At 36.9% G+C, this 24,446-nt stretch overlaps 4 protein-coding genes across 12 annotated transcripts; 3 read left to right on the top strand and 1 right to left on the bottom strand.

Annotated features, from left to right (window-relative positions):
- The first annotated feature begins 238 nt into the window (after positions 1–238).
- Ash1 (histone-lysine N-methyltransferase ash1) lies at positions 239–12,103 on the top strand. Of its 5 annotated transcripts, XR_013002721.1 has the most exons (15): positions 239–427; positions 1,415–1,815; positions 1,913–2,121; positions 2,244–2,363; positions 2,500–6,356; positions 6,443–6,775; positions 6,867–7,147; positions 7,307–7,806; positions 7,905–8,326; positions 8,409–8,735; positions 8,830–9,002; positions 9,126–9,292; positions 9,369–9,578; positions 10,073–10,285; positions 11,946–12,103. XR_013002721.1 is itself a non-coding variant. In XM_076386062.1 (14 exons), the coding sequence occupies exons 2-14, from the start codon at positions 1,644–1,646 to the stop codon at positions 10,214–10,216; spliced, it is 6,909 nt and encodes a 2,302-aa protein (XP_076242177.1). In that variant the 5' UTR covers positions 239–427; positions 1,415–1,643; the 3' UTR covers positions 10,217–12,103. The 5 variants fall into 5 exon arrangements, 4 of the variants coding, with proteins under 4 accessions (XP_076242177.1, XP_076242173.1, XP_076242175.1 ...); XM_076386062.1 differs by having other exon boundaries at positions 1,919–2,121; positions 10,073–12,103; XM_076386058.1 differs by having other exon boundaries at positions 10,073–12,103.
- A 652-nt stretch (positions 12,104–12,755) lies between these two features.
- Positions 12,756–18,672, bottom strand: LOC143184084 (uncharacterized). Its single transcript, XM_076386063.1, has 10 exons — positions 18,452–18,672; positions 16,866–17,923; positions 16,298–16,493; positions 15,448–16,187; positions 15,235–15,363; positions 14,991–15,159; positions 14,627–14,872; positions 14,301–14,535; positions 13,851–14,194; positions 12,756–13,627 (listed from the first exon to the last, which is right to left on the bottom strand). Exons 1-9 carry the CDS (start codon positions 18,579–18,581, stop codon positions 13,894–13,896), a joined length of 3,204 nt encoding a protein of 1,067 aa, XP_076242178.1. The 5' UTR covers positions 18,582–18,672; the 3' UTR covers positions 12,756–13,627; positions 13,851–13,893.
- A 306-nt stretch (positions 18,673–18,978) lies between these two features.
- Positions 18,979–20,478, top strand: LOC143182876 (ciliogenesis and planar polarity effector 2). 2 transcript variants are annotated; one of them, XR_013002531.1, is made up of 5 exons: positions 18,979–19,308; positions 19,397–19,662; positions 19,722–19,858; positions 19,948–20,216; positions 20,345–20,478. XR_013002531.1 is itself a non-coding variant. In XM_076384181.1 (4 exons), the coding sequence occupies exons 1-4, from the start codon at positions 19,215–19,217 to the stop codon at positions 20,153–20,155; spliced, it is 705 nt and encodes a 234-aa protein (XP_076240296.1). In that variant the 5' UTR covers positions 18,979–19,214; the 3' UTR covers positions 20,156–20,293. The 2 variants fall into 2 exon arrangements, 1 of the variants encoding a protein (XP_076240296.1); XM_076384181.1 differs by lacking the exon at positions 20,345–20,478 and having other exon boundaries at positions 19,948–20,293.
- Positions 20,479–20,497: 19 nt separating this feature from the next.
- Zuc (Mitochondrial cardiolipin hydrolase zuc) lies at positions 20,498–23,294 on the top strand. 4 transcript variants are annotated; one of them, XM_076384178.1, is made up of 5 exons: positions 20,498–20,626; positions 21,061–21,325; positions 21,411–21,595; positions 21,699–21,976; positions 22,048–23,294. In XM_076384178.1, exons 2-4 carry the CDS (start codon positions 21,063–21,065, stop codon positions 21,968–21,970), a joined length of 720 nt encoding a protein of 239 aa, XP_076240293.1. In that variant the 5' UTR covers positions 20,498–20,626; positions 21,061–21,062; the 3' UTR covers positions 21,971–21,976; positions 22,048–23,294. The 4 variants fall into 4 exon arrangements, with proteins under 4 accessions (XP_076240293.1, XP_076240292.1, XP_076240295.1 ...); XM_076384177.1 differs by having other exon boundaries at positions 21,699–23,294; XM_076384180.1 differs by having other exon boundaries at positions 20,601–20,626; positions 21,187–21,325; positions 21,699–23,294.
- Positions 23,295–24,446: the final 1,152 nt, after the last annotated feature.

The following is a 24,446-nucleotide window of genomic DNA, read 5'->3' as shown; positions in this document are numbered from 1 at the left end:
GAAAGTATAGGTGTGTTTAAAATTTAAAAACGCGTCTGTATACTAGGTTTAATGATATTTATACCTTTTTTTAGTGATGGATACAAGCCTTCTTTCTGAAATTCGACTCTCATTAATTTGACAGACGTTACATTCTGTTTTATTACTTATCCTCGTACAGTAATGTATAGAGGGAAAAATTTCGTATATGCCGCTACATCGAAGCGTAACAGTTGGCTTCAACGACAGATGGCGCAATTTGAGTTCTACTTGAATACACGGGAGTTTCCACGGACCCTGTCGCCGACGCACCTGGCGCATCGACCGAGAAACAGAAACAGCTGTCCGTTCAAAGCAACATCGGAAATATCGTCGGTTGACCGTCGATCCAGAATCGCGTGGATCTTAGTTACGTTAAACGTGGGATGCGGAGTAACAAGATCTCAGGGTATCGTGTCTGTCACTAAACGCGCATTAGCCTGCTCCTTGGCTCATCACTCTTTACCGCTTTAGGCGCTCTCTTCGACGATAACGTGCTTCGCCTTTTATTTTTTCGATTTCTACGATCCGGAACGTCTCTCCCCCTTTCGTCCCTCGTTCTCTCCCGGTTCACCGTCATACGCTCTCGCTCTCTTTTCTCCCTCCCTTTTTCTCCGTCTCTCTGTCTCGTTTCTGCTCGTTTCTGCTCGTTTCCTCCCTTCCTCCCTTTTCGCGTTCTCTTTCTAATTCTCGGCTCTCGCTCTAGCACATTCTCCCACTCCATTCTATGTTACTCTTAAGATCTCTGCCTGCTTCATCGACGATGTAAACAGTGTGATAGCTTTCGGATAAATTTCTGTCTTTTTTGATCCCATTCACGGTATTGTTTACTTGTTTGCCGTCGTTACTGGTGGCTATTACTGTGCGTACGGGAAAGTGACGCGCTCGTGGCTGAAATACGCGCGCATCGACCAACAACGTTTCTTCGATGACGTTGTCTTTGATCGGTAACGATTCTTGGGCTAACAGTTATACCGAGAGAAAGGTACACATACTCCTTTGATAATCTTGATTTCCGCGTTGATGCTCGTTACTCGTGCGAGGTTATAGGTAAGCGTTCTCCCGCGCTTCGAGAGTAGATGTCTGAGATACGTAAAACGGTGAATCCACAGTAATATTGGGTAACCTTAAGTTATGGAGACTATGACTTTGACACGAATTTTTTATTTCTCGGATTGGTTGCATTGATTTGTGCGGAAGAGAACAGTCGGTCAATTTGGAAGAAGGGTGGGTTAAGTGAAAGATGACCTACTGCTTTCTTTTCAGTTTTATGTGAAAGTGTTTCCCACTTTGTTCTAATTTCCTTAATCAGCAATGATTGATAAGTTGCTTTAGTACTATTATAAAGCTATATGGTTTTAGAAAGATGAAGTGTGTTTTTTATGTATTTTTGCAGCTGTACCATTATGTGTAAAGTGTAATTGTATGCAACTGTCATACAGCGAAGAAACCTGACTGAGGATTGGAGATTAAATATGGAAATGACATTGTGGCTCTCAGTTTATAAACATCGAGCATGTTAAAGGAGATATGCTTTGCATAGTTGCAAAAGAACCTGACAAATAAACAAAATTATAAGGAATGGTATTCTACTCTATCCTATTGGATGTTAGATAAGCCGAAAAATGTCTGGTGATTCAGGATGGAGTGCTGTTATTCACCACCCTTCCGAACTAGAACTACAGAATTGGAATTGGGAAGAAAACGATGGGGAGCAAGAAAGAGAACTCCCTTCGACCGTTGATATGGATGCCATAAAGGGGGGAGGCAGCTGGGATCCAACAACCGAACTGAATGGTAACAGTATTATTGTTTATGGATTTGTTATCCTAGTTGATAGTTCATGCCTTTCTGTATAAATATACAGTACATTGCATTAAATGTTTATGCATAGGAACAGATTCGGTCGATTCTGAAGAAGATTCTGATTCTGACGACGAAAGTTCTGGTGGTACGGAAGGTAGTTGTTCTTATTCGGATTCGAATTCGGACTCGGACGACGAAAGTAGCGGCGAGGAAGAAGAGGATACAGGTTCGAATTCGGATTGCACGTCCGAGCATAGTGAGCAAACATTCTCTATTCAAGAGACGAATTTTGAGTCGGTACGTATATTACGATCTGATGTACATCTGCTACATATACAGTGACGTTGTTGTTTAATTATGTCTTGTAATTTATTTGAAAACTTAACATTAAATCTCTAAAGTTCATAATTTTGTTATAGGGAGCGCTTAAATTAAAAATCAGTATGAAAGGACCGAAGAAAGAAGATATGGAAAAAGTAAAATGCGAGAAGAATAGGAAAAACGTATCGAAAAAGATAAAGACGAATTGTGAGGCGAAGGTAATTTGCTATGTCTACTTAGAAACATGAATTATTGAACTATAAAAACTGTGCGATGAAAAATATCAATACGATCAGGTTTCCATTTAGTGTAGATAGATTTTGTTAATCATGTGTTAATTTCTGTCGTGTTTAGTCGTCTGAGTGCAGCAGCGACGATTCAGACTCGTCGGAAGGTCGTTTACTTCCGCAGCATACGCAACAACAACAACAGTCCCAACAATCTCAGCTTCAACAACAACAACAGCAGCAGCAGCAACAGCAACAACAGCAGCAGCAGCATCAACCACTTCAGGAAATTAATCAAGAAGATTTGGCAGCCATTTTACCGGATCAAGAGCATGAGGACGCTCCATTTGATGGATTTGAAGATTCAGAAAGTGGTCGATTAGTATCGAAAGCTATTGAACGGATGTCACTCGGAGCCGATTCAGACACGAGTGAAAATGGCGACCAGAACCCTGTACCTGTATATAGTTCGACATTACTGCAACAGTTTGTCGAGAAGACGGCTTTGCTGTCAGAACCTCGAAAAAGACGAAGCAAATTGGGGAAAAAAATGAACGATTCGGAATATCCTTGCGTATCAAACGTATCACCAGATTCGGGAATCCAGTCGGTTGACAATAGTCCGTTACATTTGGCTATTAGTCCGGTAAGTCCACCAGCTCCGACACAGTCGCCAGTACAAACAGTAGTCTCGAAACCAGTAGTAAACGTGGATCGTGTTTTATATCCACCAAAACGAAAGCCTGGTAGACCAGCGAAAGCGGCGTCGGCACAACCACGCGGTCCAGGAAGGCCGAGACTGAAACCAGAAGTCGCGGAGAAGATAGATAAGATCGATAAAGCAGAAAAAGTTGAAAAGAACGAAAGGAGCGACAGGGTCGAGAAAAACGAGAGGAGCGAAAAGAACGAGAAAAACGAAAAGAAGGAAGCAGTATCGTCGTCACAACAGCAAAAGGTTACGAAAGAGGAGCCGAATAAAAGAGGGAAGGCAAAGACACTGCAGCATAGAAGCACTGTTGCCTCTCGAGAGGATAAAGAAGAGGAAAACGAAGTTGCGAAGAAATTGAAGGCCAAACAGCCTGTTTGTCAAAAGAAGCGCGGCTGTGCCGCTTCAAAACAATTCTCGCAGGGGAAAATGTCCGGGAGAAGAAATAATGGAAATTCCCCGGCGCGTGTCAAGTGCCTAAGTAGAACTGTTACGTCGAGTAAGTATGCTAAGGAAATGGTTCAGTGCGACGGTAGAACCTGTAGGAAAATGAGAAAAGATAAGCCGGGTATAGGGAACAAAACGACAGCTTCATTACGACGACAGAAACAATCATCTTGCGAGCAAATAACCAGCGATAGGAGAACGGTAAATTCGAGTAAGAGGGGTTTAAAGGAGAACAGAAATAATTCTGCTCCCGCGAATAAAAGACAAACATCTCCGAAGAAAGTCGTCGCGCCGGTAACGCGACGCGTGTTAAAGGAAAATAAGAATAGCAAAAAGACATCCACCGCTTTCGAAACGAACGGTGTTGGCGTACAGACATTGATATCCTTGCCAGTTGGTCAGGTATTAAAAGCGGAAAAAGTTGAGAACGTGACCAACAAGTGCGATAAAGCTACACAACCCATACACAATCATTGTCACAAACACCATCACCATAAGCACAGGCGACGATTGCTGTTGCCGCCTAAGAATCCAATACGCATTGACCCGTGTATCATTCAAGAGTTGGAAAAGCTGATCGAAGAATTTTCGAAATCGTGTAGCCTGGGAAGAAGCAACACGAATACTGGGTATTCCGAATTGCCACAGATTTTTCGCGTAAAGAAGTTAACGAAGAAAAGGAAAGGTGATGTCACCGCGAGCGACGATCAGAAATTAAAGAGGCGTTCGAAGAAAGAAAAGATACTGTCGGGAACAGATTCTAAAAGTAGTACAAACGCGAATGCAAATTCGAATCCGAACGAACAAAGATTGCCTTTGAAGAAGAGGCATTATCATGTATCTAGCCCTCATAGTTCTCAAAGTTCAAATGCCAGTTGCGATGCGACTGCCAATGAAACCAACTCCACTGAGAGTCATATAGAGGAAGCTATCGAGGCTACGATAACGAGATATGGTGGTGGTGGTAACGATGTCGGAGGCAGTGGGGGTAGTGGTGCCAGTAGCGGTAGCGATGGTAATAGTGGTGATGGTAGCGGTGAGGGTAGTAGTAGTTCTAGCGGTACTGGTGGTACAGGAAGTTCTTCCTCATCTGGCCAAGAGGATGCTGTGCCTGTTACCCCTAAGAAAAGGCATAGAGACTCTGAAAATGCGAACTCTGATAAATCGATCGCGGCTTCTGGCGAATCGTTGGAAGAAAAGCCATTGAATCAAGCTGAGGTACAGCCGCGTCGTAAAAAGAAGATCGTTAAAGATCTTCGCGTAACTGTGACAAAATTACCTGCTGAAGGTCATGGTGTTTACGAGAAAATCGATAAAACTGATAAAACTGATAAAACTGATAAAACTGACGGGAAAGCGGAAAAGACGGAAAAATGTTCCAACGAATCGAAAAACTTGAAAAACTCCGCGGAAAAGGGTAACAAAGGCGAGAAGGTAATTTCTGAAAAGTTAATAAAAACTGATAAGAATCAAACGGATAAGGTCGAGAAGAATGAAGTTTTATCGGAACATGCTCGCTTGGAAAAGTGTATAAAAGTCGACGAAGGAGAATTTAACATGTCGGAAAGTTATGACGAAAACGAAGCGACGAACGAAAACAAGCCAACAGAAGCTAATATGAGTTCGAACGTTCCTAACCCATTAAATTCCACTGCTGTATTGGTCTTAGCGAAAAAGAAAATGAGGAGACGAAAAGCTATTAATCGGACTGGTTTTCCAACTTTAAAGAAAAAGAAAAAGAAGTCCCTGAGCGCGAGCGAAACGTCAACCGAGACGTCTAAAACAACTTTGGCGCCCGATAACATCGTGGACGAAGCTGGTAGTCGTAATTCATCTAAGGAAATAACTGAAGATTCTATGGTGGATAGTAAACCAAGCGTTCTGACTACTGAAATGAAAGAGGCTATCTCATGCGAACATGTTAAGCATTCTAATAACAATAGTGTTACGCAAAAATCAATTGCATCGAAAACGACAGCAAATCTAAACTCGGAAGATACAAATTCGAGTAAAAATTCAGAGTCGTCGAAACAAACAGAATCGTCTAGTAAAGCTTGTTCAGAGGAGCGCTCGGAATCCCGTCCTGGGCAATTGAGGGTTCGAAAAGACCTCGTTGAATCGGAGAGCGATAGTGCAAGTTCGAATAAATTTTGTCCTGTTAAGTTTGAGAAGGTACAAGATTCTAGAATGTACGATGAGAACGCGCCTTTAGAGGAATCTCTCGAGAAATATGTTGCCAGTCAGCAACAGCGAGTTGCAGAGCTGAACGAAGAGAATGTGAAGAAGCTGGACCGAGCAAGTTGTCACACAAACATCAAAACGGAACATTCTAGCTCTTTCAATGGCAATCAGAAAAAGCGACGGGGTTCTTCAAGCCCTTGCAACATCATTCCAAGGAACATGAAACGTCTACGTAGCGCAGGATATGATACAGAGAATGAAACTGCGCCCAGTAATGATATTCTCCGTAGCGATCCTGAGGTTGGAACGCATTTGAACTCTACGCATACCAGGAAGAAACAATCCAGATGGAAGAAACGATATTTGCAGGGAGGAATCTTACACGATTGTGGTAAAGATTGCGATTTGAAAACGCGCGGTGGTGCTAGTAGTACTAGTGGTGGTAATAGTACTGATAATACCTCTGCAAGGGGCAAAATTGTTTGCGAAACGAACGAATCTATGTCCATGGCGCTTTTGTCTGCTTCGTACCAATGCGGCAAATTTTTACGGCAACGAAAAATGTCGTTTCAGTTACCGTACGATTTATGGTGGCTGCATACGCAGTCTAGATTACCTAGCAGAGAATCAGTGCCATCGTGGAATTATAAGTAAGGGCTTCTTGATATAAACTGTATTAGTTTATATATTGTTATTTGAGAAAATGTTATACCTAAAAAATTTTGTTTATCTGTAGGAAAATTCGCACGAACGTTTATTACGATGTTAAACCAACTACGCTATACGAAGCGCAAGCATGCGAATGTAAACCAGAAAGCGGTTGTGGAGACGATTGCATCAATCGTATGGTTTTCAGCGAATGTTCGCCACAACTTTGTCCCTGTGGGGATAAGTGCGAGAATCAGAAAATTCAAAAGCATGAATGGGCACCAGGCTTGCAAAAATTTATGACTGAAGATAAAGGTTGGGGAGTAAGGACACAACAGTCTATCAAGTCCGGTGTTTTCATTCTTGAGTACGTTGGAGAGGTCGTATCCGAAAGAGAGTTTAAATCGAGAATGGCAACCAGGTATGTCGTAAATGACAGACTGTCTCTGTAATTGTGCTCCATGTAATGATACATCAAAGTTATAACTTTGTTTCATTTTGTCGTGTATTAGGTATGCCAACGATACGCATCATTATTGCTTGCACCTAGATGGAGGTTTAGTAATTGATGGACATCGTATGGGAGGCGATGGAAGGTTTGTAAATCATTCCTGTGAACCAAATTGCGAGATGCAGAAGTGGAGCGTTCATGGGCTTCCGCGGATGGCGTTATTTGCCTCAAGAGACATCAAGCCAGGGGAAGAGTTGACGTACGATTATAATTTTGCACTTTTCAATCCATCCGAAGGACAAGTATGTAGATGTGGCAGTAGCGCCTGCAGAGGCGTAATAGGTAATGAAATACAGGGTGATTCATAAATACAGATTTTACAGATTTTGTGCGTGATACAAGTTTTAAATTCTAACTATCTCCAAAATATTTCATTTGTTATGCGTGTCCATTTTACGTCGAATATAATTTTAGTTGTTTTCACATACGTTGTTTTCTTAGGTGGAAAGAGTCAAAGAGTTTCAAAGAGTATTGCTTCGCTTCCTTCTCAAATTGAACCGACAGAGAGGCGATCAGTTGGAAGACCAAGGAAGAATGTGCGAAAATCTAACGCGGTGCAATCCGCAAACTCTAAAGGCATTTGCAAATCTCGTAAAATAGGAGATCCTAATTTGATTAATGCTCCTATACTGAAACCGATGTCTCATCAACAACGGTGCTTCGCGCAACAGCACCATTGTTTCTTGTTGAGGAATTTGGAGAAAGTCAAGCGGGTGAAGTCATTGGTAAATCAGGTACAAGTACAAAATGGCAAAACGAAATTCGGTAACGTTACGGGTACTGTAAAAGAAAAAGGTGCTGGCGATGCTAAAATACAATCGGATGCATTTTTCTCGCAATGGACTGCCCTGACTAACACAAATACTCGTACTGTGCGAACTCGAAGATTAGCACAAGCACAAGACGATCCGGAAGTGCATAAAACTGCGAAATTGGCTAAGGTGAGTGGATAAGATAATATAAATAATTCGATTGAGATCTGTACCGTATTTAACGAGAAATAATTTCCAGTTACGAAAAGACATTTTTTGATTTTCAGGTGTTGAAAGATTTATACAGTATTGTAGCAACTGCAAATGATGAAAATGGACAGTTGTTGTGTACTCCATTTATGACATTGCCTTCGAAAAGAAAGTTGCCAGACTATTACGAGAAAATATTAGACCCCATAGACTTAAGCACGATTGATCAATGTATCGGCACTGGTCATTACAAAACCGCAGAACACTTTGATCACGATATGATTAGGCTTTTCGACAACAATGTCCGATTCTTTGGCAGAACCTCGGAATTTGGTATTGCTGCGGCTAGATTGAGGAAACTGTATTTGGGAAGTAAACCGGATTTCGTAGACGCGATAACTGATGCGACCGGTAGTCCTCCTTCTCAAGGATTTTTGCCTCCTCGAGGTTCAACGGCGGGAGAAGAAGATGTTATTAGGTGTATCTGCGGTTTGCACAGGTATGCTTGGTTGTAAACGTTTAATATAATTCTTATTAACAAGATTAGCATCGAACAATATACATAAATTTTATTCTGTTAGGGATGAGGGTTTGATGATCCAATGTGAACGCTGCCTTGTTTGGCAACATTGTGACTGCGTTAAAGCCGACACAAGTATTGAGTCTTACTTATGTGAAAGATGTCAACCGAGACCAGTCGATTTGGAAATACCATTAGAGGGTGATGACGAAGAAGAAGGAAAGAAGCATTATGTTACATTGATGCGTGGTGATCTACAGCTTAGACAGGGAGATACAGTTTACGTATTAAGAGATACACCTGAAAAACATACATACAAAACTATTCAAAAACCCGATTACGAACAAATGGATATCTTTAGAATTGAAAGACTTTGGAAAAACGCCGAGTAAGTTGCATATTCCATGTACATTAATTCTGATTTTGAAAATTTACGTGAAAATCTTAGCAACGTAGAAATACAACTTCTTTTATCACTACAGAGGAGAAAGATTTGTGTTTGGCCATCACTATTTACGACCTCATGAAACGTATCACGAGCCGACAAGAAAGTTTTACGAGAACGAAGTGGTGTGTGCACCACTTTATGAAGCTGTTCCATGCGATCTAGTTGCTGAACGTTGTTGGGTTCTCGACCCTCATACGTACTGCAAAGGTAATTGCTCTTATTCTATTTTTGTCAAATCAATGTTATATTACATATCAAGATCAAGCTTCGTGGTATGGAGCTTTAGTAATGTGTTCCTGTTTTTTTAATTTCTTTTTCTCTGAAACGAAGGACGACCGGTGGGTTCTACGCCGGAGCATACTTACGTGTGTGAGTACCGCGTTGATCGTGCTGCTCGACTTTTCACGAAGGTTGCTAGAGCTAGACACCAGGTGTGCACAAAACCTTATGCGTTCGAAACGTTCCCACAACGCATTAAACATTATCGTACCTACTTGGTGAGTAATATTATATTGATGATATTTTTATAACGAACAGAAGAATAATAGGGTAAACTGTGGTAAAATGTTACAGCCTCATAGTCTCGAAGGAATACAAGTCGGAAATAAAATGAATAAAGACAAAAAGAAAAATAATCAAGATATTGATGCGAATCATAAATCAGAATCAAATGATAATATGAAAACACACACCAAGGATCAACAAAAATCTTCTACGAGTAAAGGTAGACGGCGATCAAACGAAATACAGCCTATTGCTGCTTCTACGACATCATATGCCCAAGTAATTACTTCTACAGCTTTGTTTAATATATTGATCGCCATGTCAGTTATCTATGACTGACACAGCTAAGTTTCCCAAGAGCTGCAATGTTACTATTAAAAAGAATGACCTCCTTGAATATGTACTGCAAGTTTCGTAATAGTATGGGAGAAAGAATAGACAGTAATTGCAGAATAGGTGTTTTCACTCTAAAAAACCAAAAAAGTAGCAGAAAACAAAATTGTTTAATATTTATATTAAGATTCCCTACGAATGCACGAAATTTGAAAAAACATCGGAGTTACCGAGTAATCCATATCACCTAAAACCCAGCTAACACAGGTAACATAAAATATCAAGTAAAATACATATTTTGACATAATTTATCAAATTACCAAATATTTTTTTCGAGTCTGGGAAACCTTGAGCCAAAACTGGCTTGGCGATCAACGTGTTAGTTTTTTCGGGTACTATCCTTGCAATTATATAAATATTTAAACGTTACACGTTTGCAGAGAGAAGAGCAAAGAAAGAGATTAAATAACATTTTAATTGGTCTTCTACAAAAAATGCCCAACAAGAAAGATCCGTTGGATTTATCATTCCTCTTAGAGAGGAATAGGAGGAATCGGAAAAGGCCAGGTGGTTTAAATCCGTGACACTGGATTGTACAACAGCGATAATGCGGCATTATCTTTCATCTGTGCGCGTTTGGCGCGTATACACACGTAGGTAACACGCGAGCTACTGTTAATCGTACTACAGTCGAATTTGTAATCAAAGTGATCGATCGATTTTCTGTAAATGAATTATGATACAATTCGGTCCGTTTTCACCAAGAAAACAATGACGATAAAAACAGCAATGGAATGACTATGAGCTACGCGTATCCTTCTTGATATTACGACCCGTCCATTTAAATTATTTAATCTCGAAAGTGATCTATTCGCAACCCTTATCAAATGATATTCTATCGATCGAGATCTTTTTATATGTTGCTTTTACACTTACGAAACTATAGAAAATTCTAAGCTAAAGAATCGATCGAAATTTTCTATAGTTTCTTATCATCGTTCTATCATCCTAGATTACCTTTCTTTCAATTATGTCGAAGGTTGCAATCCAATTGTAAAACAAAAAAAAATTGTAGATCGATAGAAAGGTAATCTTCGATCATTTCTAGAGTATTTGGTATGTCATGCTGCATACATTTTGTAATGTAAATTTTTAATCGAATGGAGGTAGATTTGTTTCCTTGAAACAAATCGACTCAAGTCGAGAATCAGGTTTCGCACGTTGAACAACATGCCTGTCGAATGAAATCTAATAAGAACTCTTCTGAGATAATTCTAATATAATTAGAATCATGAAATTGTACAAAAATATTTGTAAATTTCTTTCATAGTGAATACACTTGGTTGTACAAATAATATTATTATTCGGGATCGAGGGGAGTTGCAACGGCACGCGTGAGCGTGTAAGCTAGAAACGCGCGAAAGAACAGTGGAACGAGAACGAAATTGAAATTAAGTATATGCGAGGCTTTATTGCACAAAAGTACCATTATATTTTTCATAATCCCAGTGTTATTTGAATTAAGTGTAATATATAGGTTTTTAAATTAATAGATGAAACTCTTTACTAACATATTTAATTTATTGATGAACGCGATTGGATATAGCTAATTGTTGCTATAACGACAAATATACGCAGGATTTCGTATTTATTATTACATTATGCAGTTAGTAAATACATATTATTGAAAGCTATTTAATACGTATAACTCTTATTTACATCATGTGTTTCAACATTTTGCACAATATCCGGTGTCATCAAATGCAAAATACTATTATTATCGTCCCATTCTGGTCTTCGGCGTAGCGTGAAAGCGTATCGTCTTTTCATGAAAAAGAAAAGGCTAAGGGTTATCCTTATACCGAGTCGAAACAAACGAATTCCAATCAGTTGTTTAATGAAAGCTTATGAAATGTTTCTAATGCATTTATCCACTTCTATGTTTTTCAAATTTGGCATGCTTATCAATTAACATAAAACTTTTCATTTCATAGAAACACAACTAGTTATCGACGTATAGCTGTCTGGAATTCTTTAGAGTTTCGATAATCCCCCCGAACAAAATACAGAGACTTGATATTCCTTCGAAACACAAAGAAATTATTATACTGGCAAAACTTTGTTTCCGTAGAAAGCAGTAGGAGAGTTCTAAGAGCTTACAGTTTTTACCGGTAGTACCTAAGCGAGATCCATAGTCTCGTTCTATAAAATATCCGCGCAATTACAGAAATGCGTTATAAAAGTATCGTTAAACGTGTTGCAATGCGTATATGTATATCACCTTGAATTAATTTTTTAAACTCTCATTCATAGGTCTACGAAGTCAACGTGATCGTTGACGATTACGTTAAGCGTGCGTGAAGACTGACTTAATGTTACAGGATAATTCTAGCAGGTAATTGCGCTGATCAAATCTGGGTTGTAAATAATTTAACTCCAAATAAATAGAGGATATTTTTTATTTTTACGAATGAATTTGTACACTTCTGTCAACAAGTAAATTCTCCGATTATGGGCTAATCTTATGCAATTTATCATACGATGTAGGAAAGAAATACATTTTGTTCGTGGACCCGTGGTTCAACGTAACGTGGTATAACTTCATATTATACTCGACTTCGAATTGCAGTAGCGCATGGCGATCGAGCATCCTCCTACATTTTGTTCAATCAAACTTCTCTTTTCTCTATCGCTCGTCGCTTTTAAGGTACTTTAATTCGAAATCTCATAAACTGTACAAAATATTTCAGAAGAAGGAGGTAAAAAGACAATCATCCTGTAACTTTGAAAGAACGATTTTTCATTACACATGAAAAAAGCAAGGCACAAAATGGGTACTATGCTTAGTTTTCGACATTTATTTTGAAAGGTGAGAACAAGACCAATAAAAGTGGAACATATACAGGTGGCGTAAAACAAGGGAGGGGAAGTATGACGACGATAGAATAGCAAGTATGAGGAAGATAAGGAAGTGGCGAAGAAGAGAATGAGGTAAAGGTACGTTAGATAACAATCGCGTATTTTTCGTTTATATAATAATGTTACAAAAGATGCAATTCAAAAACATAAAGCACATTTTATAATAATCCTGTGAATCAGTTTGTGCAATAAAATGCGCATACGTACGAATCAAATACAATAATAATTTATTTATGGTACGATATTCTCTGTTTCTTTTTGTACATCGTCATTAATATAGAAAGACAAGATAAAATCATATACAATTCACTCCCATGTATATCGAAAACGTCAACATGTTTTAATTACATGTCACTTTGCTCAATATATAAATAAATTTTTCAATAAACGTTCCGTGTAATACGTTTGCAAATCTGTACATATTTACACGTCTTTTGAGAGCGCTATATCTGTTCCAAGTACTTTAATCTTGACGCTTTACTGCATAGTATACCCATACGCAATACTTTTCCTCTTGATCGATCTTTCGATTGAAAAGCGTTACAAGACGACATTACTATACATTACCCCCTTTTCTGCTCGCGTTTAAAAGCTACAGACGTAATTACGAATACGATTTTTCTCATTACGCGTTTCCCTCGCGTCGATCTTCAAACCTTAATCGTGTAACGTTATATAATCCATTTCGTACTGCATTATTAATGCAAAATAATTTCATAGTGCATGTGTAACGTGCATGTGTCAATGCAAAAAGATCTAAATTGTTGCTTGATTTATAAAACCATGATAACTTTGGAATTCGTACATAATAACGTATACGAACGAAAATTGTGAATATATTGTCGTGGAAAAATTAATCCATTTCGTATTTGTATATGGCAGGCATATTCAACTGTCCTTTCAACGATTGGGAGTGGATCATACACTGTATGATCAAAACCGTTTCTCGGCATTGATAACACTTTGAATAGAAGTAGTTTCCCAAGTATCCCTCTCGTCGTTCTTACGAGCGACCTTATTCCATGTGGAATCGTCAGGTAAAGCAGCCATTACGCTTTTTTTCCATTTATGCTTGCCTGAAAAAATAAAAATCCGCACTTTCCTACCGGAAGCACTGTTTACGCTTTTGTATCGAATATTAATAATAGTAACATCAAAAATAATGGTAGCATTTGAAATCTTTGTTTTTGCGAATAAAAAGCAATTAAATTAATTTAACTTTTTTGCGCGATAAATAGCTTTTACAAATACCTAAAAAGTTTTGAAAGATCAAAGACGGTAAACTTTTTTCTAGAATACCTTACTATCAGTTCCACCTTTATAATATTTATCATGGGAATCTTTATTGTTTGTTTGTAGCCTGCCCACCACTTGTGGAAGTTTGTCCGCCCTGTTGTTGCTGTTGGCCCCAATACTGATTATAATACTGCTGATTCCAACTATTCCAGTTTCCGTTGCTACCGTAACCCTGTTGCTGGTAGCTTGTTTGATTGTACGAGCCTTGACCATAACTCTTCCAGTTACCACCCCCCCATTGTTGTGATCCCCAATTATTCTGTTGACCCCAGTTTCCTTGAGACTGACCACTTGACCAATTATTTTGTTGTTGATTCCAAGCAGACTGTTGTGAACCTTGATAATTCCTTGTAAAAAGAAATGAAAGGTAAACTTTTGTTTATATACAAAATTATGTAGTATAAGTACGATTTGGCACGAAAAATAGGGAAAGTGAAAGAAGTAGAATATTACCCCATTGGAGCCCAGCCACCTTGACGAGAACTCATAGCACGACCTCTATCGTTTCTTCTGTCTACACTGCTGCCTCTTCGATCGATTCCACGATGTACAAGTGGAATAGGTGCCCCCCTTCCTCTCCATGGTGCTGGAGGACCATATCCACCACCGTGTCTGACATGACCACCTCTTTGGGGCCTATCTCTCCAACCACCTCCACGCCAGTTAGAATTACGATTTCTGTCAGAATCTGAAAATATTGATTTTTGTGGGTAGATACTAATTAATTTTCTTCACGATATGCTATATATTTGCATTTTTATATCTATTATGATACTTACAATTATTGCCTCGTCTGTCACGATAATCTCTACCCTCACGATTACTCCGTGAATCGTTTCGATTTTCTCTGACGTTCTCTGGTCTCGAATCGATTCGCGGTCGTTTACTTGTTTCTTGTCGACCATAACCGGCTTCTTTCGCTTCTTTATTATATTTTCCTACAAGTTTTTCACCTTCCTCTTGATTAAGTTCAATCCACTCTACTATATCGAAAGATTCACCGATAATTGGAGCTCTAAAATTTGCTGCAACATATTGAACATTTAGTTTAGAAATGTAGCGAGATGTTTATTTAAGTTTCATAATTTAAGATATAGCGAAAAAAAAATGTTTTATAAATTTGAAATTACAAACAAAGATAACCTTTCATTTCCATGAGTACATTATCTGTAAGCTCTTTGCTTTCAATTGGTTTGTGTTTGGCAGCGCGTAACTTGTATTCTTCTTCTGATGGTACCACCACTATGGCTTTTCTTTGATATCCACTGAAATTCTTCATTTTACGTCTTTGTACAGAAGGATAGACATGTGTCTAAAAAATATAAACATATAGACAACTATAATATTTATAACGTATAAAACAAATTTTATGTAAATAAACGCATACCTGATCTAGAATGTAGTTACGCCTTCGAGTTGGTGCCACTTCTAACAATTTCTCTAATGCACGAGTACATTTATCGACAAGCACCTCCCACTGATCGGTGTTATCTTCTTCATGAGACAAGCCTGGATCCTTAAATAGCATTATTTATCAAAACTATTCTGTGTGACGAATATGATAAATTCTACGACATATTACGTTATTCGCATTACATACTTTTATTTTGTCGATTAAATTATTAAGGCCTAGAATATTGTACATCTTCTGAGGATGTTCTGCTGCATGCTTTATTGCCCAAGTAGTTTTCCCAGAAGCCGGTAAACCACACATCATTATGACTTCACAATCTTCTTTCTTTTCGGGTCTGCGTGGACCAGGAATTTTATACTGAGAATCTACATTTCCAATTGAAACGTAATCTTGTAGAACTTCTGTTGCCCATGGCTTTTCCTGACCAAAATTGCAAGCAAAAGTACAATTTTTGCTTAAAATGTGCGGAAATAGAGGCTTATCACCAAGTTCTTCTTTCAGTATATTAAAAGCTGAGCCTTGATCTTTCCCATTGACCGTATAAGATAACACGATATTTTTTTCAGATGTTGCATCTAAATAACATCCGATAATATCGTCTTTACTAAATTCAAGCCCATAATCTTCTAACTTATTATTTGTTAATTTTTTCCTAGTACTACTATATCCAAAGCTAAACTTTTCTTCTCCAAGTTGCATCGTTGTGTATGGAGTAGACCATCCAACTCTGAGAATGTGCGATTGTTCTTCACTCTCTGTATCCACGGGACATAACTCTACTATCTTTGCTTCGTAATAAACTTTTCCGCATAGGAAACCATACGAAGCTCTTGCACCAGCCCACATGTGTAAAAATCCGTCACTGTACATAGGTGTAGCGGTAAAAAAACCTTCCTTATCGATAACTAGATTTAAATCTGAATCATCTGAAAATAGATTTGAGTTTAAATAATAATGATACATTGTATTATATTTGCATAATGTAATTTCGTAAGAAAATATGATATAATTAATTTTTGCTTATATACCAACGTACACCAAGATAAAATTAAAGCAGAATCATCAATTTCGGGTTCATTCTCGACAATTAAAGGCGTTGGGGAATCCTGGCGATCTTCCAAAGGACTAGGCGATCTTTTCCGTTTTCTATCTTTGATGACATCATTCTTATCTTGTTCTCTCATATCTACGTCTGTATCTTCTTCGTGTTTTATTTCTGTCATTTCTATATCCTTTCCACGTAAACGAAAATAGGTCAATAATTAAAAAAAATATTTCCTGTAGGTACAGTAAGATTTTCATGTAAGGAAATGTAGAGGACATAGTTTTCTTTGTTTTCTTTTTTGCTTCAGAAAACATCCGCGATCTCAAACATATATAAAAACGTTTACCGACATTATCTCAATCTTATTTTTAAATGTAAAAATGTAAAAACCATTATCTTATTTTTATTTTCATTGCAGTCCTCTACATTTTCTGAGATCGCGGATTATATGATATAAAGATACATGATACATAAAACTAAAAATATTCTAAATTGATGAAAACTCGAACTATTCTACAATTCTAGAAATTAAAATTAAAGTTAAATTGCTAAAGTTTACCTGCTCATCCTGTTTTTCATTGATATTAATTTCTACTTCCTTTTCATTGTTGGATAGAGCATCATCCTTATCTTCTAAAATTTGATCTTCAGTTGTTGCTTTGCTATTTTCGTTTTCATTTGTATGCGATTCTTTATGTGACAAATCATCTGATGGTAATTCTGTGTCATTAACATTGCCAACAACTTCAACATCATTAGGTTCAGCAATTTGAGCTTCATTTATCTTTTCTGTATTCTTCTCTTCATCTTCAATCACTTCATTTTTTGTGTTATCTACTTCATTACATTTTTCATTAATTACTTTTGATTTGTCATCTTCATCTTTCTTAGACTCAATATTTTCATTTTCTTTTGCAACTTCAGCCCTCTCTGACGTTTCTTTCTGTTTTTCTGTAACATCTATGACTGATTCTTGTTTTTGACTTACATTATCTGTATTTTCATCTGGTTTTTTCTGAGGTGATTTTACAATCTCGCTACTTTTTACAGGTGATTTTGTAACTAATGTCTGTGAAACGTTTTCCTTGTTTGTATTATTTTCCGTAACATCAATGTCTTTTGCTTTATTATCCTTTTCTGTAATGCTTGTTAAATTTGAACCTTCATTTTTTGTGTCCTGCTTACATGATTCTTTCACTTCTGCTTCTTTGTGTCTTTCTACCGATATTGGCTTTTCTTCTTGTTGCTTAGTAGGTATCTCTTCTATAGAAGTTTCATCTTCTTGTGTATCAGGTTCTTCTGGAATAGTATTTTCTTCTTGCATAGCATTTTCTTCTTGAATCCCTGTTTCTTCGAGCAAAGCAGATTCAGATATTGGTGATGGTTCACGTGATGTATCATTTTGATCAGATTTTTTGGGAGAAGTTCGCTTCCTAGAATACGAAGTGAGTCTAGAGGTTCTTCGTTTCTTTGTTGCAGGAGTTTCACGTGATGTTGTGATTGAGGGAGCATTTTTAGACAATCTACTAGATTTTTTTGGTGTCTGTGGTACTGGCTTCTCATCGCCAGAATCATATGAATCTTCTGTGTTGGTATTTGCTTTCCCTTGATCCTTTTCTATAATATTAAAAAGCATTTATGTAAAGGATAGTTCACATAAACCATTTGTAATATATTTATATAAAATCACAAAAATTTACAAATAAAAAATACGCTCTCCAAAATTTCATTTTACAAAATTCTTAATCTAATAGTGACTCTTAACAACGCAAGAATCAACATAAACCTATGGTAACAAAATATTAATTGTTAAATAGCCATACAAAACTCAATGTAACAGTACATAAACATAAGAGAAGCACATGTATAGTTTACATATAAACATTATACGAAAATATGAAAAATGCGTTCTTAACAGATACTGGCTTCAGTTAGTGTTGACAGATACGCCACTATCTACCACTCACACGATATTTAATGAAAAAAAATCACGAAGAATTCGTTAGACGAATCGCCATCACCTGATTCGAATGTTTGTCAACATTGGGCTAAACGAACACATAAGTCGACCGATAAAAAATGTTGTGACTCAAAATACTTAAAAATACTAACGATTACGCATCGTAAAGAGAAAGTAAAACTTACGACTCGCGTTTTCTTCTTCTAATGCCTTACGAAGTCTCTCGACGAGAACTGACTTGACGCCTTTCGTATCGAGCCCACGCTGTGAGAGTTCTGTCCGTAATTCAACCACTTTCAACTTTTCCGGATCCATCGCGCGTGATATCTCTGAAGTTTTTTTAACCCACGCACTTTTATTCAGTGGAAAATCTCATAGAAAGCCCATACACGCGCCAGTGACCCGCGTTAAATATACAATATGGCGATGCAACTGCAAACAACGCGTTACGTGGTGTGTAAATGGATTTTATTGGTCAATGTGGCATTTACTGGAACTAACGCCAACTTCACTTCTAATAGAATTATCGTTCCATTTGCATTGGTGCCCCCGAAAATTTCTTATTGGTTTTCCAAAGGCGGGATTCGTTCTGATTCGTCGAGAAATTACGTATGTCATGAAATTTATAGAAGTCTCACAGGCGAGATAAAACTATATGCAACTAGTTATTGAAGGCGTTGGAAACGTCCAATTACCGAGTTGGATAGAAAAGTCAAAAAATAAGAACCACTTTATGACTGTTTCTTGTTTTATAAAAATTTCATTAGCAAAAAGTCATTTTCTGCAACCTCTATTTGCTTTTTCCTGATAATTTTATTTACACATGTTCAATATTTCGATTTCTTAAAAAATCACATTGTAGCTTCCGCTTTATATGGAAAACGGCGTCTGTTTTGTTATTACATGTAACGTAATTGACGATTTACCGAGTTGTCAATTCATTTGATTATGAATGCTATAAATGTGAATTGGTTGCATTCGGTAGAGGGAGAATCGTTGGTTCATCATTTTTACGTTAATACGAAAAAAAGGAGATTTTATGGTAAAGAGCAGTCATTGTGCAAGCCACTTGTAAATTCCTTATTACTATTTTATTTTAACAATTTAATATGCTTTGGTAAACCTTTTAGGCATTCTTGAAAGGCCACCTCTGTCAAGTTCGATTGAGGAAGTTACATACAAGATTTTTATGGTTGGTAGATCCGGGGTAGGAAAAACTTCTGTTGTAGCTCGCCTTGCTGGTATATCAGAGCCCAATAATTATGCAGAAACTAATGGCATAAAAAAGACAAATGTTTTTTGGCCAGTTAAGATATGGGACAAAGTTGTATTATTTAAATTACAGTTTTGGGATACTTCTGAAACAAGTATTAAAAAATACAATCATATATTGCCTGTATGTAGGATCTACGTTTCAAATTGGAGCAAACATTCCTAATGTATGTAAATTTTTAGGCATGCAAGGACAAAGTTGATGCTATATGCTCTGTATTTTCATTTGATGATGCCACAGGTTTTAATGATGTTCCATATTTGATGAACACTATGTCAACCATAAAAGAGAAGCCTGCAAACATAGTAATAGGAACAAAGTAATTTGTTGCTGAGTTATCTTTTCTCTCATCTATCTAAGCAAAATAATGTTTTAAATGATGTTTAATCACAAATCAATATTTAATAGATTTAAACCATGGTCAACTTCTACGATAGAAGATGCACGCATCAAAGAATTTGAGGATAAATGGAAAGTTAAAATTATTAGAGTTGATACAAATAAATTGTCTTCAAGGTCTGAAGCGTTCGACTGTTCTTATCAGTTAAATGCTATATGTAACATACTGTGGAATAGGGATAAGGAATTTATATCTAAACAAATGGGACAAACTTGAATAGTTAATAATTTAACTTCTGTGATACTTGCAAACATTTTCTACAATATTTTTAATAAAGGTAAAAAGTTTTGCAATTCATTTGCATTGCTTTTCCGTTTTCTTTTCTCTTTCAAGAGACAGGTCAAGAGTATTGACCTGTCAGGCTGGAAAACGTTTCATACATCACCTATGTTGGGTATTTTATAGGAACTTATATTCAGTGACAGATTCAAATACGAATTCAGATCGAAGCAACTTCAGGAGGGTGAGGCATTGTTTGTTAGCGATAAAGCCAGACGACACGATGTTCTATCTTCCCGTATTTCCCTTAAAGAAGTTTTTTTAGTATGTTTGGTAATAAAAAGCAAATATGTATCTGTACCGATAATTATACATTTTATTCATCCCGATAAAAAAAATAGTGACCTGCAATGAACATTTCGTTGCTCTAACATTCATTTATTGTTGGAGCCAGTTGGATCGTCGCAGGTATAACATCGTTACTTAACCTGCATTAATTATAAAATAATTTAATATGATTAAGTGTTGTGTCTCAAACTGCCGCAATATTTGTCCTTCTTGCAAGGCACTGTTATAACTCATTACAATAGTAGTACTACATTTCTAAGTGTATGCAGTAGAGGCAGAGTGCATTACTTCAATCTCATAAATTTTGAAGAATATGTTTTTGGAGTTGATTTATATTAATGCTTTTTTGTTTTAAAATTTATCATATGTAATAACTTAAAAACTCCTTTGATTATAGCATGTGAGAGGTATTTGCCAAATAGATTACAGAGTTGTAAATGGTTGTATCATTATACCTTACATAGTAGAATATCATTCCAATGCTAAATCTGTAATCTGATTTTAAAAACTTTTGCATTCTTGTTTCTATATTTTCAAGTATTTTATTTTTTTAGGTATGAAAACCAAAGTAATTTTTCTGGTAGGGGGAGTAATATTTGCCTCAGAAATTATATTACAAGTATACCAAAGATTTTGCAATCGTAGAAGAAAAATTAGTAATACAAATGTCACTTCAATAGAACACATGAACAAACAGAAAGAAAACATTAGGGAAGTCATGTTTTTCACAAAAGAATTGAGTGAATGTCGATGGCATAGTACTTATAGGAACATGTCAGTAACGTGTCCCAAAGATGGTTGTCCTGTTCAACATATGAAGTAAAATAGTTATAACTATTTCAATAATGAAAATTTAGTGCTTTAGCTATTACCATTTATCTATTAACCATAATTTATATCATAGAAGGTTAACGAATTACCTTAATCGTGCCAAACAAACTTTGGATGTGTGTATGTACATGCTGACTTGTGAATCATTATCAAAAGCTATAGTGGATGCTCACAAACAAGGCATACTTGTAAGAATAATAATGGATCAACGTATGGTTGCTAATGATGCTTCACAAGCTATAATATTTCACAATAATGGTATAGATAATAGTCCAGTAGGGTTTCTTATCGATCAACCACATATGGCTTATGACTATTTTGTTTCGTATTATTCGTTCAATAATAAATTTTCGCCTTTCAGGTATCGTAGTTAGAATGCAGGAGGGTGATGAGTTAATGCATCATAAATTTGTAATTGTGGATGGAAATATATTAATTACCGGTAGCACAAATTGGACAATGTCCGCATTCTTTGGTAATTTTGATAACATATTGGTGACCAATGAGCACTCATTGGTGAAACCATTCATGGAAGAATTTGAAAAATTATGGAAGACGTTTGAGAATTCGGTATTAAAGGAAAAGGAAGATACAGAATATTTATCAAAATATAAAAGAAAAAGTTATATGTAATTACAGGTAGTTCTATAGTTGTCTGTTTTCAGCTGCGAGATACCGTTTTTTATTTAATCGGTAAATGCTGATTTCAGGCTGATGATGTTAATTGCAGTAACAGGTGCAGTTTGTTTTTGGGCCTCCAACGATTTTTCAAAAGATTATTTCATTCTTTTAATGTGTTGATGCAATCTATTGCATTGGTTCTCAATCAGCACGCAGGATATAATTTTTTATATTTGTTTAGACCCATGTAATTTTCTTTTTATGACGTTCTATAATTCACGAACTGTAATTTTTGGTAATCCTTTATTTTAAAGTTTGTTGCTATTAATTGTCAATCGGAAGGGGTAGACATCAGCGACAAAAAGTAATAGAAATCGATCGATATCGTTAAACTATCAGTATTAATTGAAATTAATTAAGAAACTTGACTCAATAATATTTTATTACGGTGATTTATTTTTCGAAGTTTCATATTTTATATGTGTCATAATAAAAGCGCGATAATATGTTTGTTCACCATTTTATGTTCGATCTCAATTTGGCCGGTGCGAAGAGAATTGAAATCGAGAAGCGAGTGTGCAACGATTTGCTCTTTTTTCCTTTTAGTACTCGAGGAAAAGCTATATCATCGTCTTAAGAAAGAGATCTTTGACGTCAGTGAATTCTAAAGAGATCGTAAAATTCGAAGGTAGTTTGTACGATGGGTATAGTAAAATTACATACGGAAGCAGCGGGGGATGTATGTTATCGGTCAACACTCAACACATGGTTTCAGGGGAAATCCTACATAAACTATCGAACAAGTAGTATTCTTTGTAAACTTTTTGTAAAAGATAAAAAATATTACAAATATGAAAGCTTTTGCAGCTCTTCAAAGTTAAAGATACGGACTTTTTGGCCCTATATCATATTAACGTTTAAAAATTCAGAAATGCTTTATGACTTCGAGCGGGCTTCTTAACGAGCGCGATATCACCCTTTAGTAGTCCCAAGTCTCAACACCGAACTTTTGGGGCGACGTGAAGAAAAGGAGGATGAGGTTAAGAAAAAACACGGGGATAGGAAAAAACAGGTGAGGGGAACCATAGAAGCGGCTGATGTTCAAAAGAGAGCTATAAGCCAGAAACGGTTGAGAAACCCTAATTTACAGGAAACAAAGATTTTCCTATTAAACAAATCGATGACAAATAGTTGATTATATAACTCTTTCACAAGTACGTTTTTTACACATTAGAATAGGAAACAGAATGTTAACAAGTATTTTTAAGCTGACGATTTATAAGTAATAAAATAAGATTTGTACCGTTTTTACGAAAAAATTAATTTTCAATATTAAAAAATCACGAAATGTTACAAATTTGTTGAACAACCTATTACACGTTCCATGTAGATATGATAAGAGATAGAAGTAAGTAAGCAAGCATCAGTAATTAATTTTAATCAAACGAAAATCCCTGTTTAAATCGTGCCGATCCACGCGATACGACGTCATGTAACGTCACGTCACATGGTTATCCGGCGTCTCATCAGTCGATAGAAGTGGAACATTGTCCGCGCGTATAAATAGGTTAATCCGCGTGAAAATAGATACGTCGTCGGGCCGTTGGACGCGGAGGATCGATGACGAGCCCTCGCGAGCAACGTCAATTCCGTCGGTCGGCTAGACTTTCCTTCCCTCTCTTTCATTAGAAAGTTCACGGTCTCAGCACTGTGCTCACTATTGCGCACCATCACACATCACCGTCGCTACCTGATTCGATAATAAAAGAGGAAACGTCGGTTAGACTGCGATCTTTTCCGGTTCTCGTTCCTCGCGTGGTAGCGCATGGACAGCGAGGTAATCGAGCAGATGCCACATGAATACGAGTGCACGATTATACATACGAGATGTGTGCACAGCTTGTCGAAACAACGACTAAGAATAGCCACGCGACGCACCGAAATAGCAAAACGTATGCCTGAAATACGCATTGTATCCCCATACGATAAAAGCCGGCTGCACGCTGGCGCCGTTTAACGTTTGCTCTAACTCGCTTTTCCTGAGCTTCTCTTTCGCTGAACGAATCGAATCAACATTCGACAGTATTTCTGTGGTCAGATGGCAAAACCCGATACCTATATCACTTTTTTTCAAATTTGAGATACTCTATTTATAGACCAAAAGTTTAGAATCACTTGTAAATTCTGACAAAAGTTACTTTACTACATAAATCTATAAAACGTTTTTTCAGTTATCTGACTCTGTAAACATGGGTCATTTGAATTCGACACGTTTTTGAGTGGATAAAAGTCTTTGAAAAGATCTGAAAAAATCTTCAAATACTCCACTTTGAGAATCGAATAAAGGATTTGTTTTACAGAGGGAGTCTTTACAAAAATTTTGTTTACAGTGTAAGGGTTAAAGTTAGTACTTTCACTAATTGTTACAATATGTTTTACGTAAGTAGGGTGTGAAAAATTCATAGAATTATATATTGTTACTTGTGTA

Source organism: Calliopsis andreniformis, chromosome 9 (assembly GCF_051401765.1).
Source record: "Calliopsis andreniformis isolate RMS-2024a chromosome 9, iyCalAndr_principal, whole genome shotgun sequence".
Lineage (NCBI taxonomy): Eukaryota > Metazoa > Arthropoda > Insecta > Hymenoptera > Andrenidae > Calliopsis > Calliopsis andreniformis.
The sequence above is the reverse complement of the archived record's forward strand: the minus strand, read 5'-3'. Positions and strand labels throughout refer to the sequence as shown.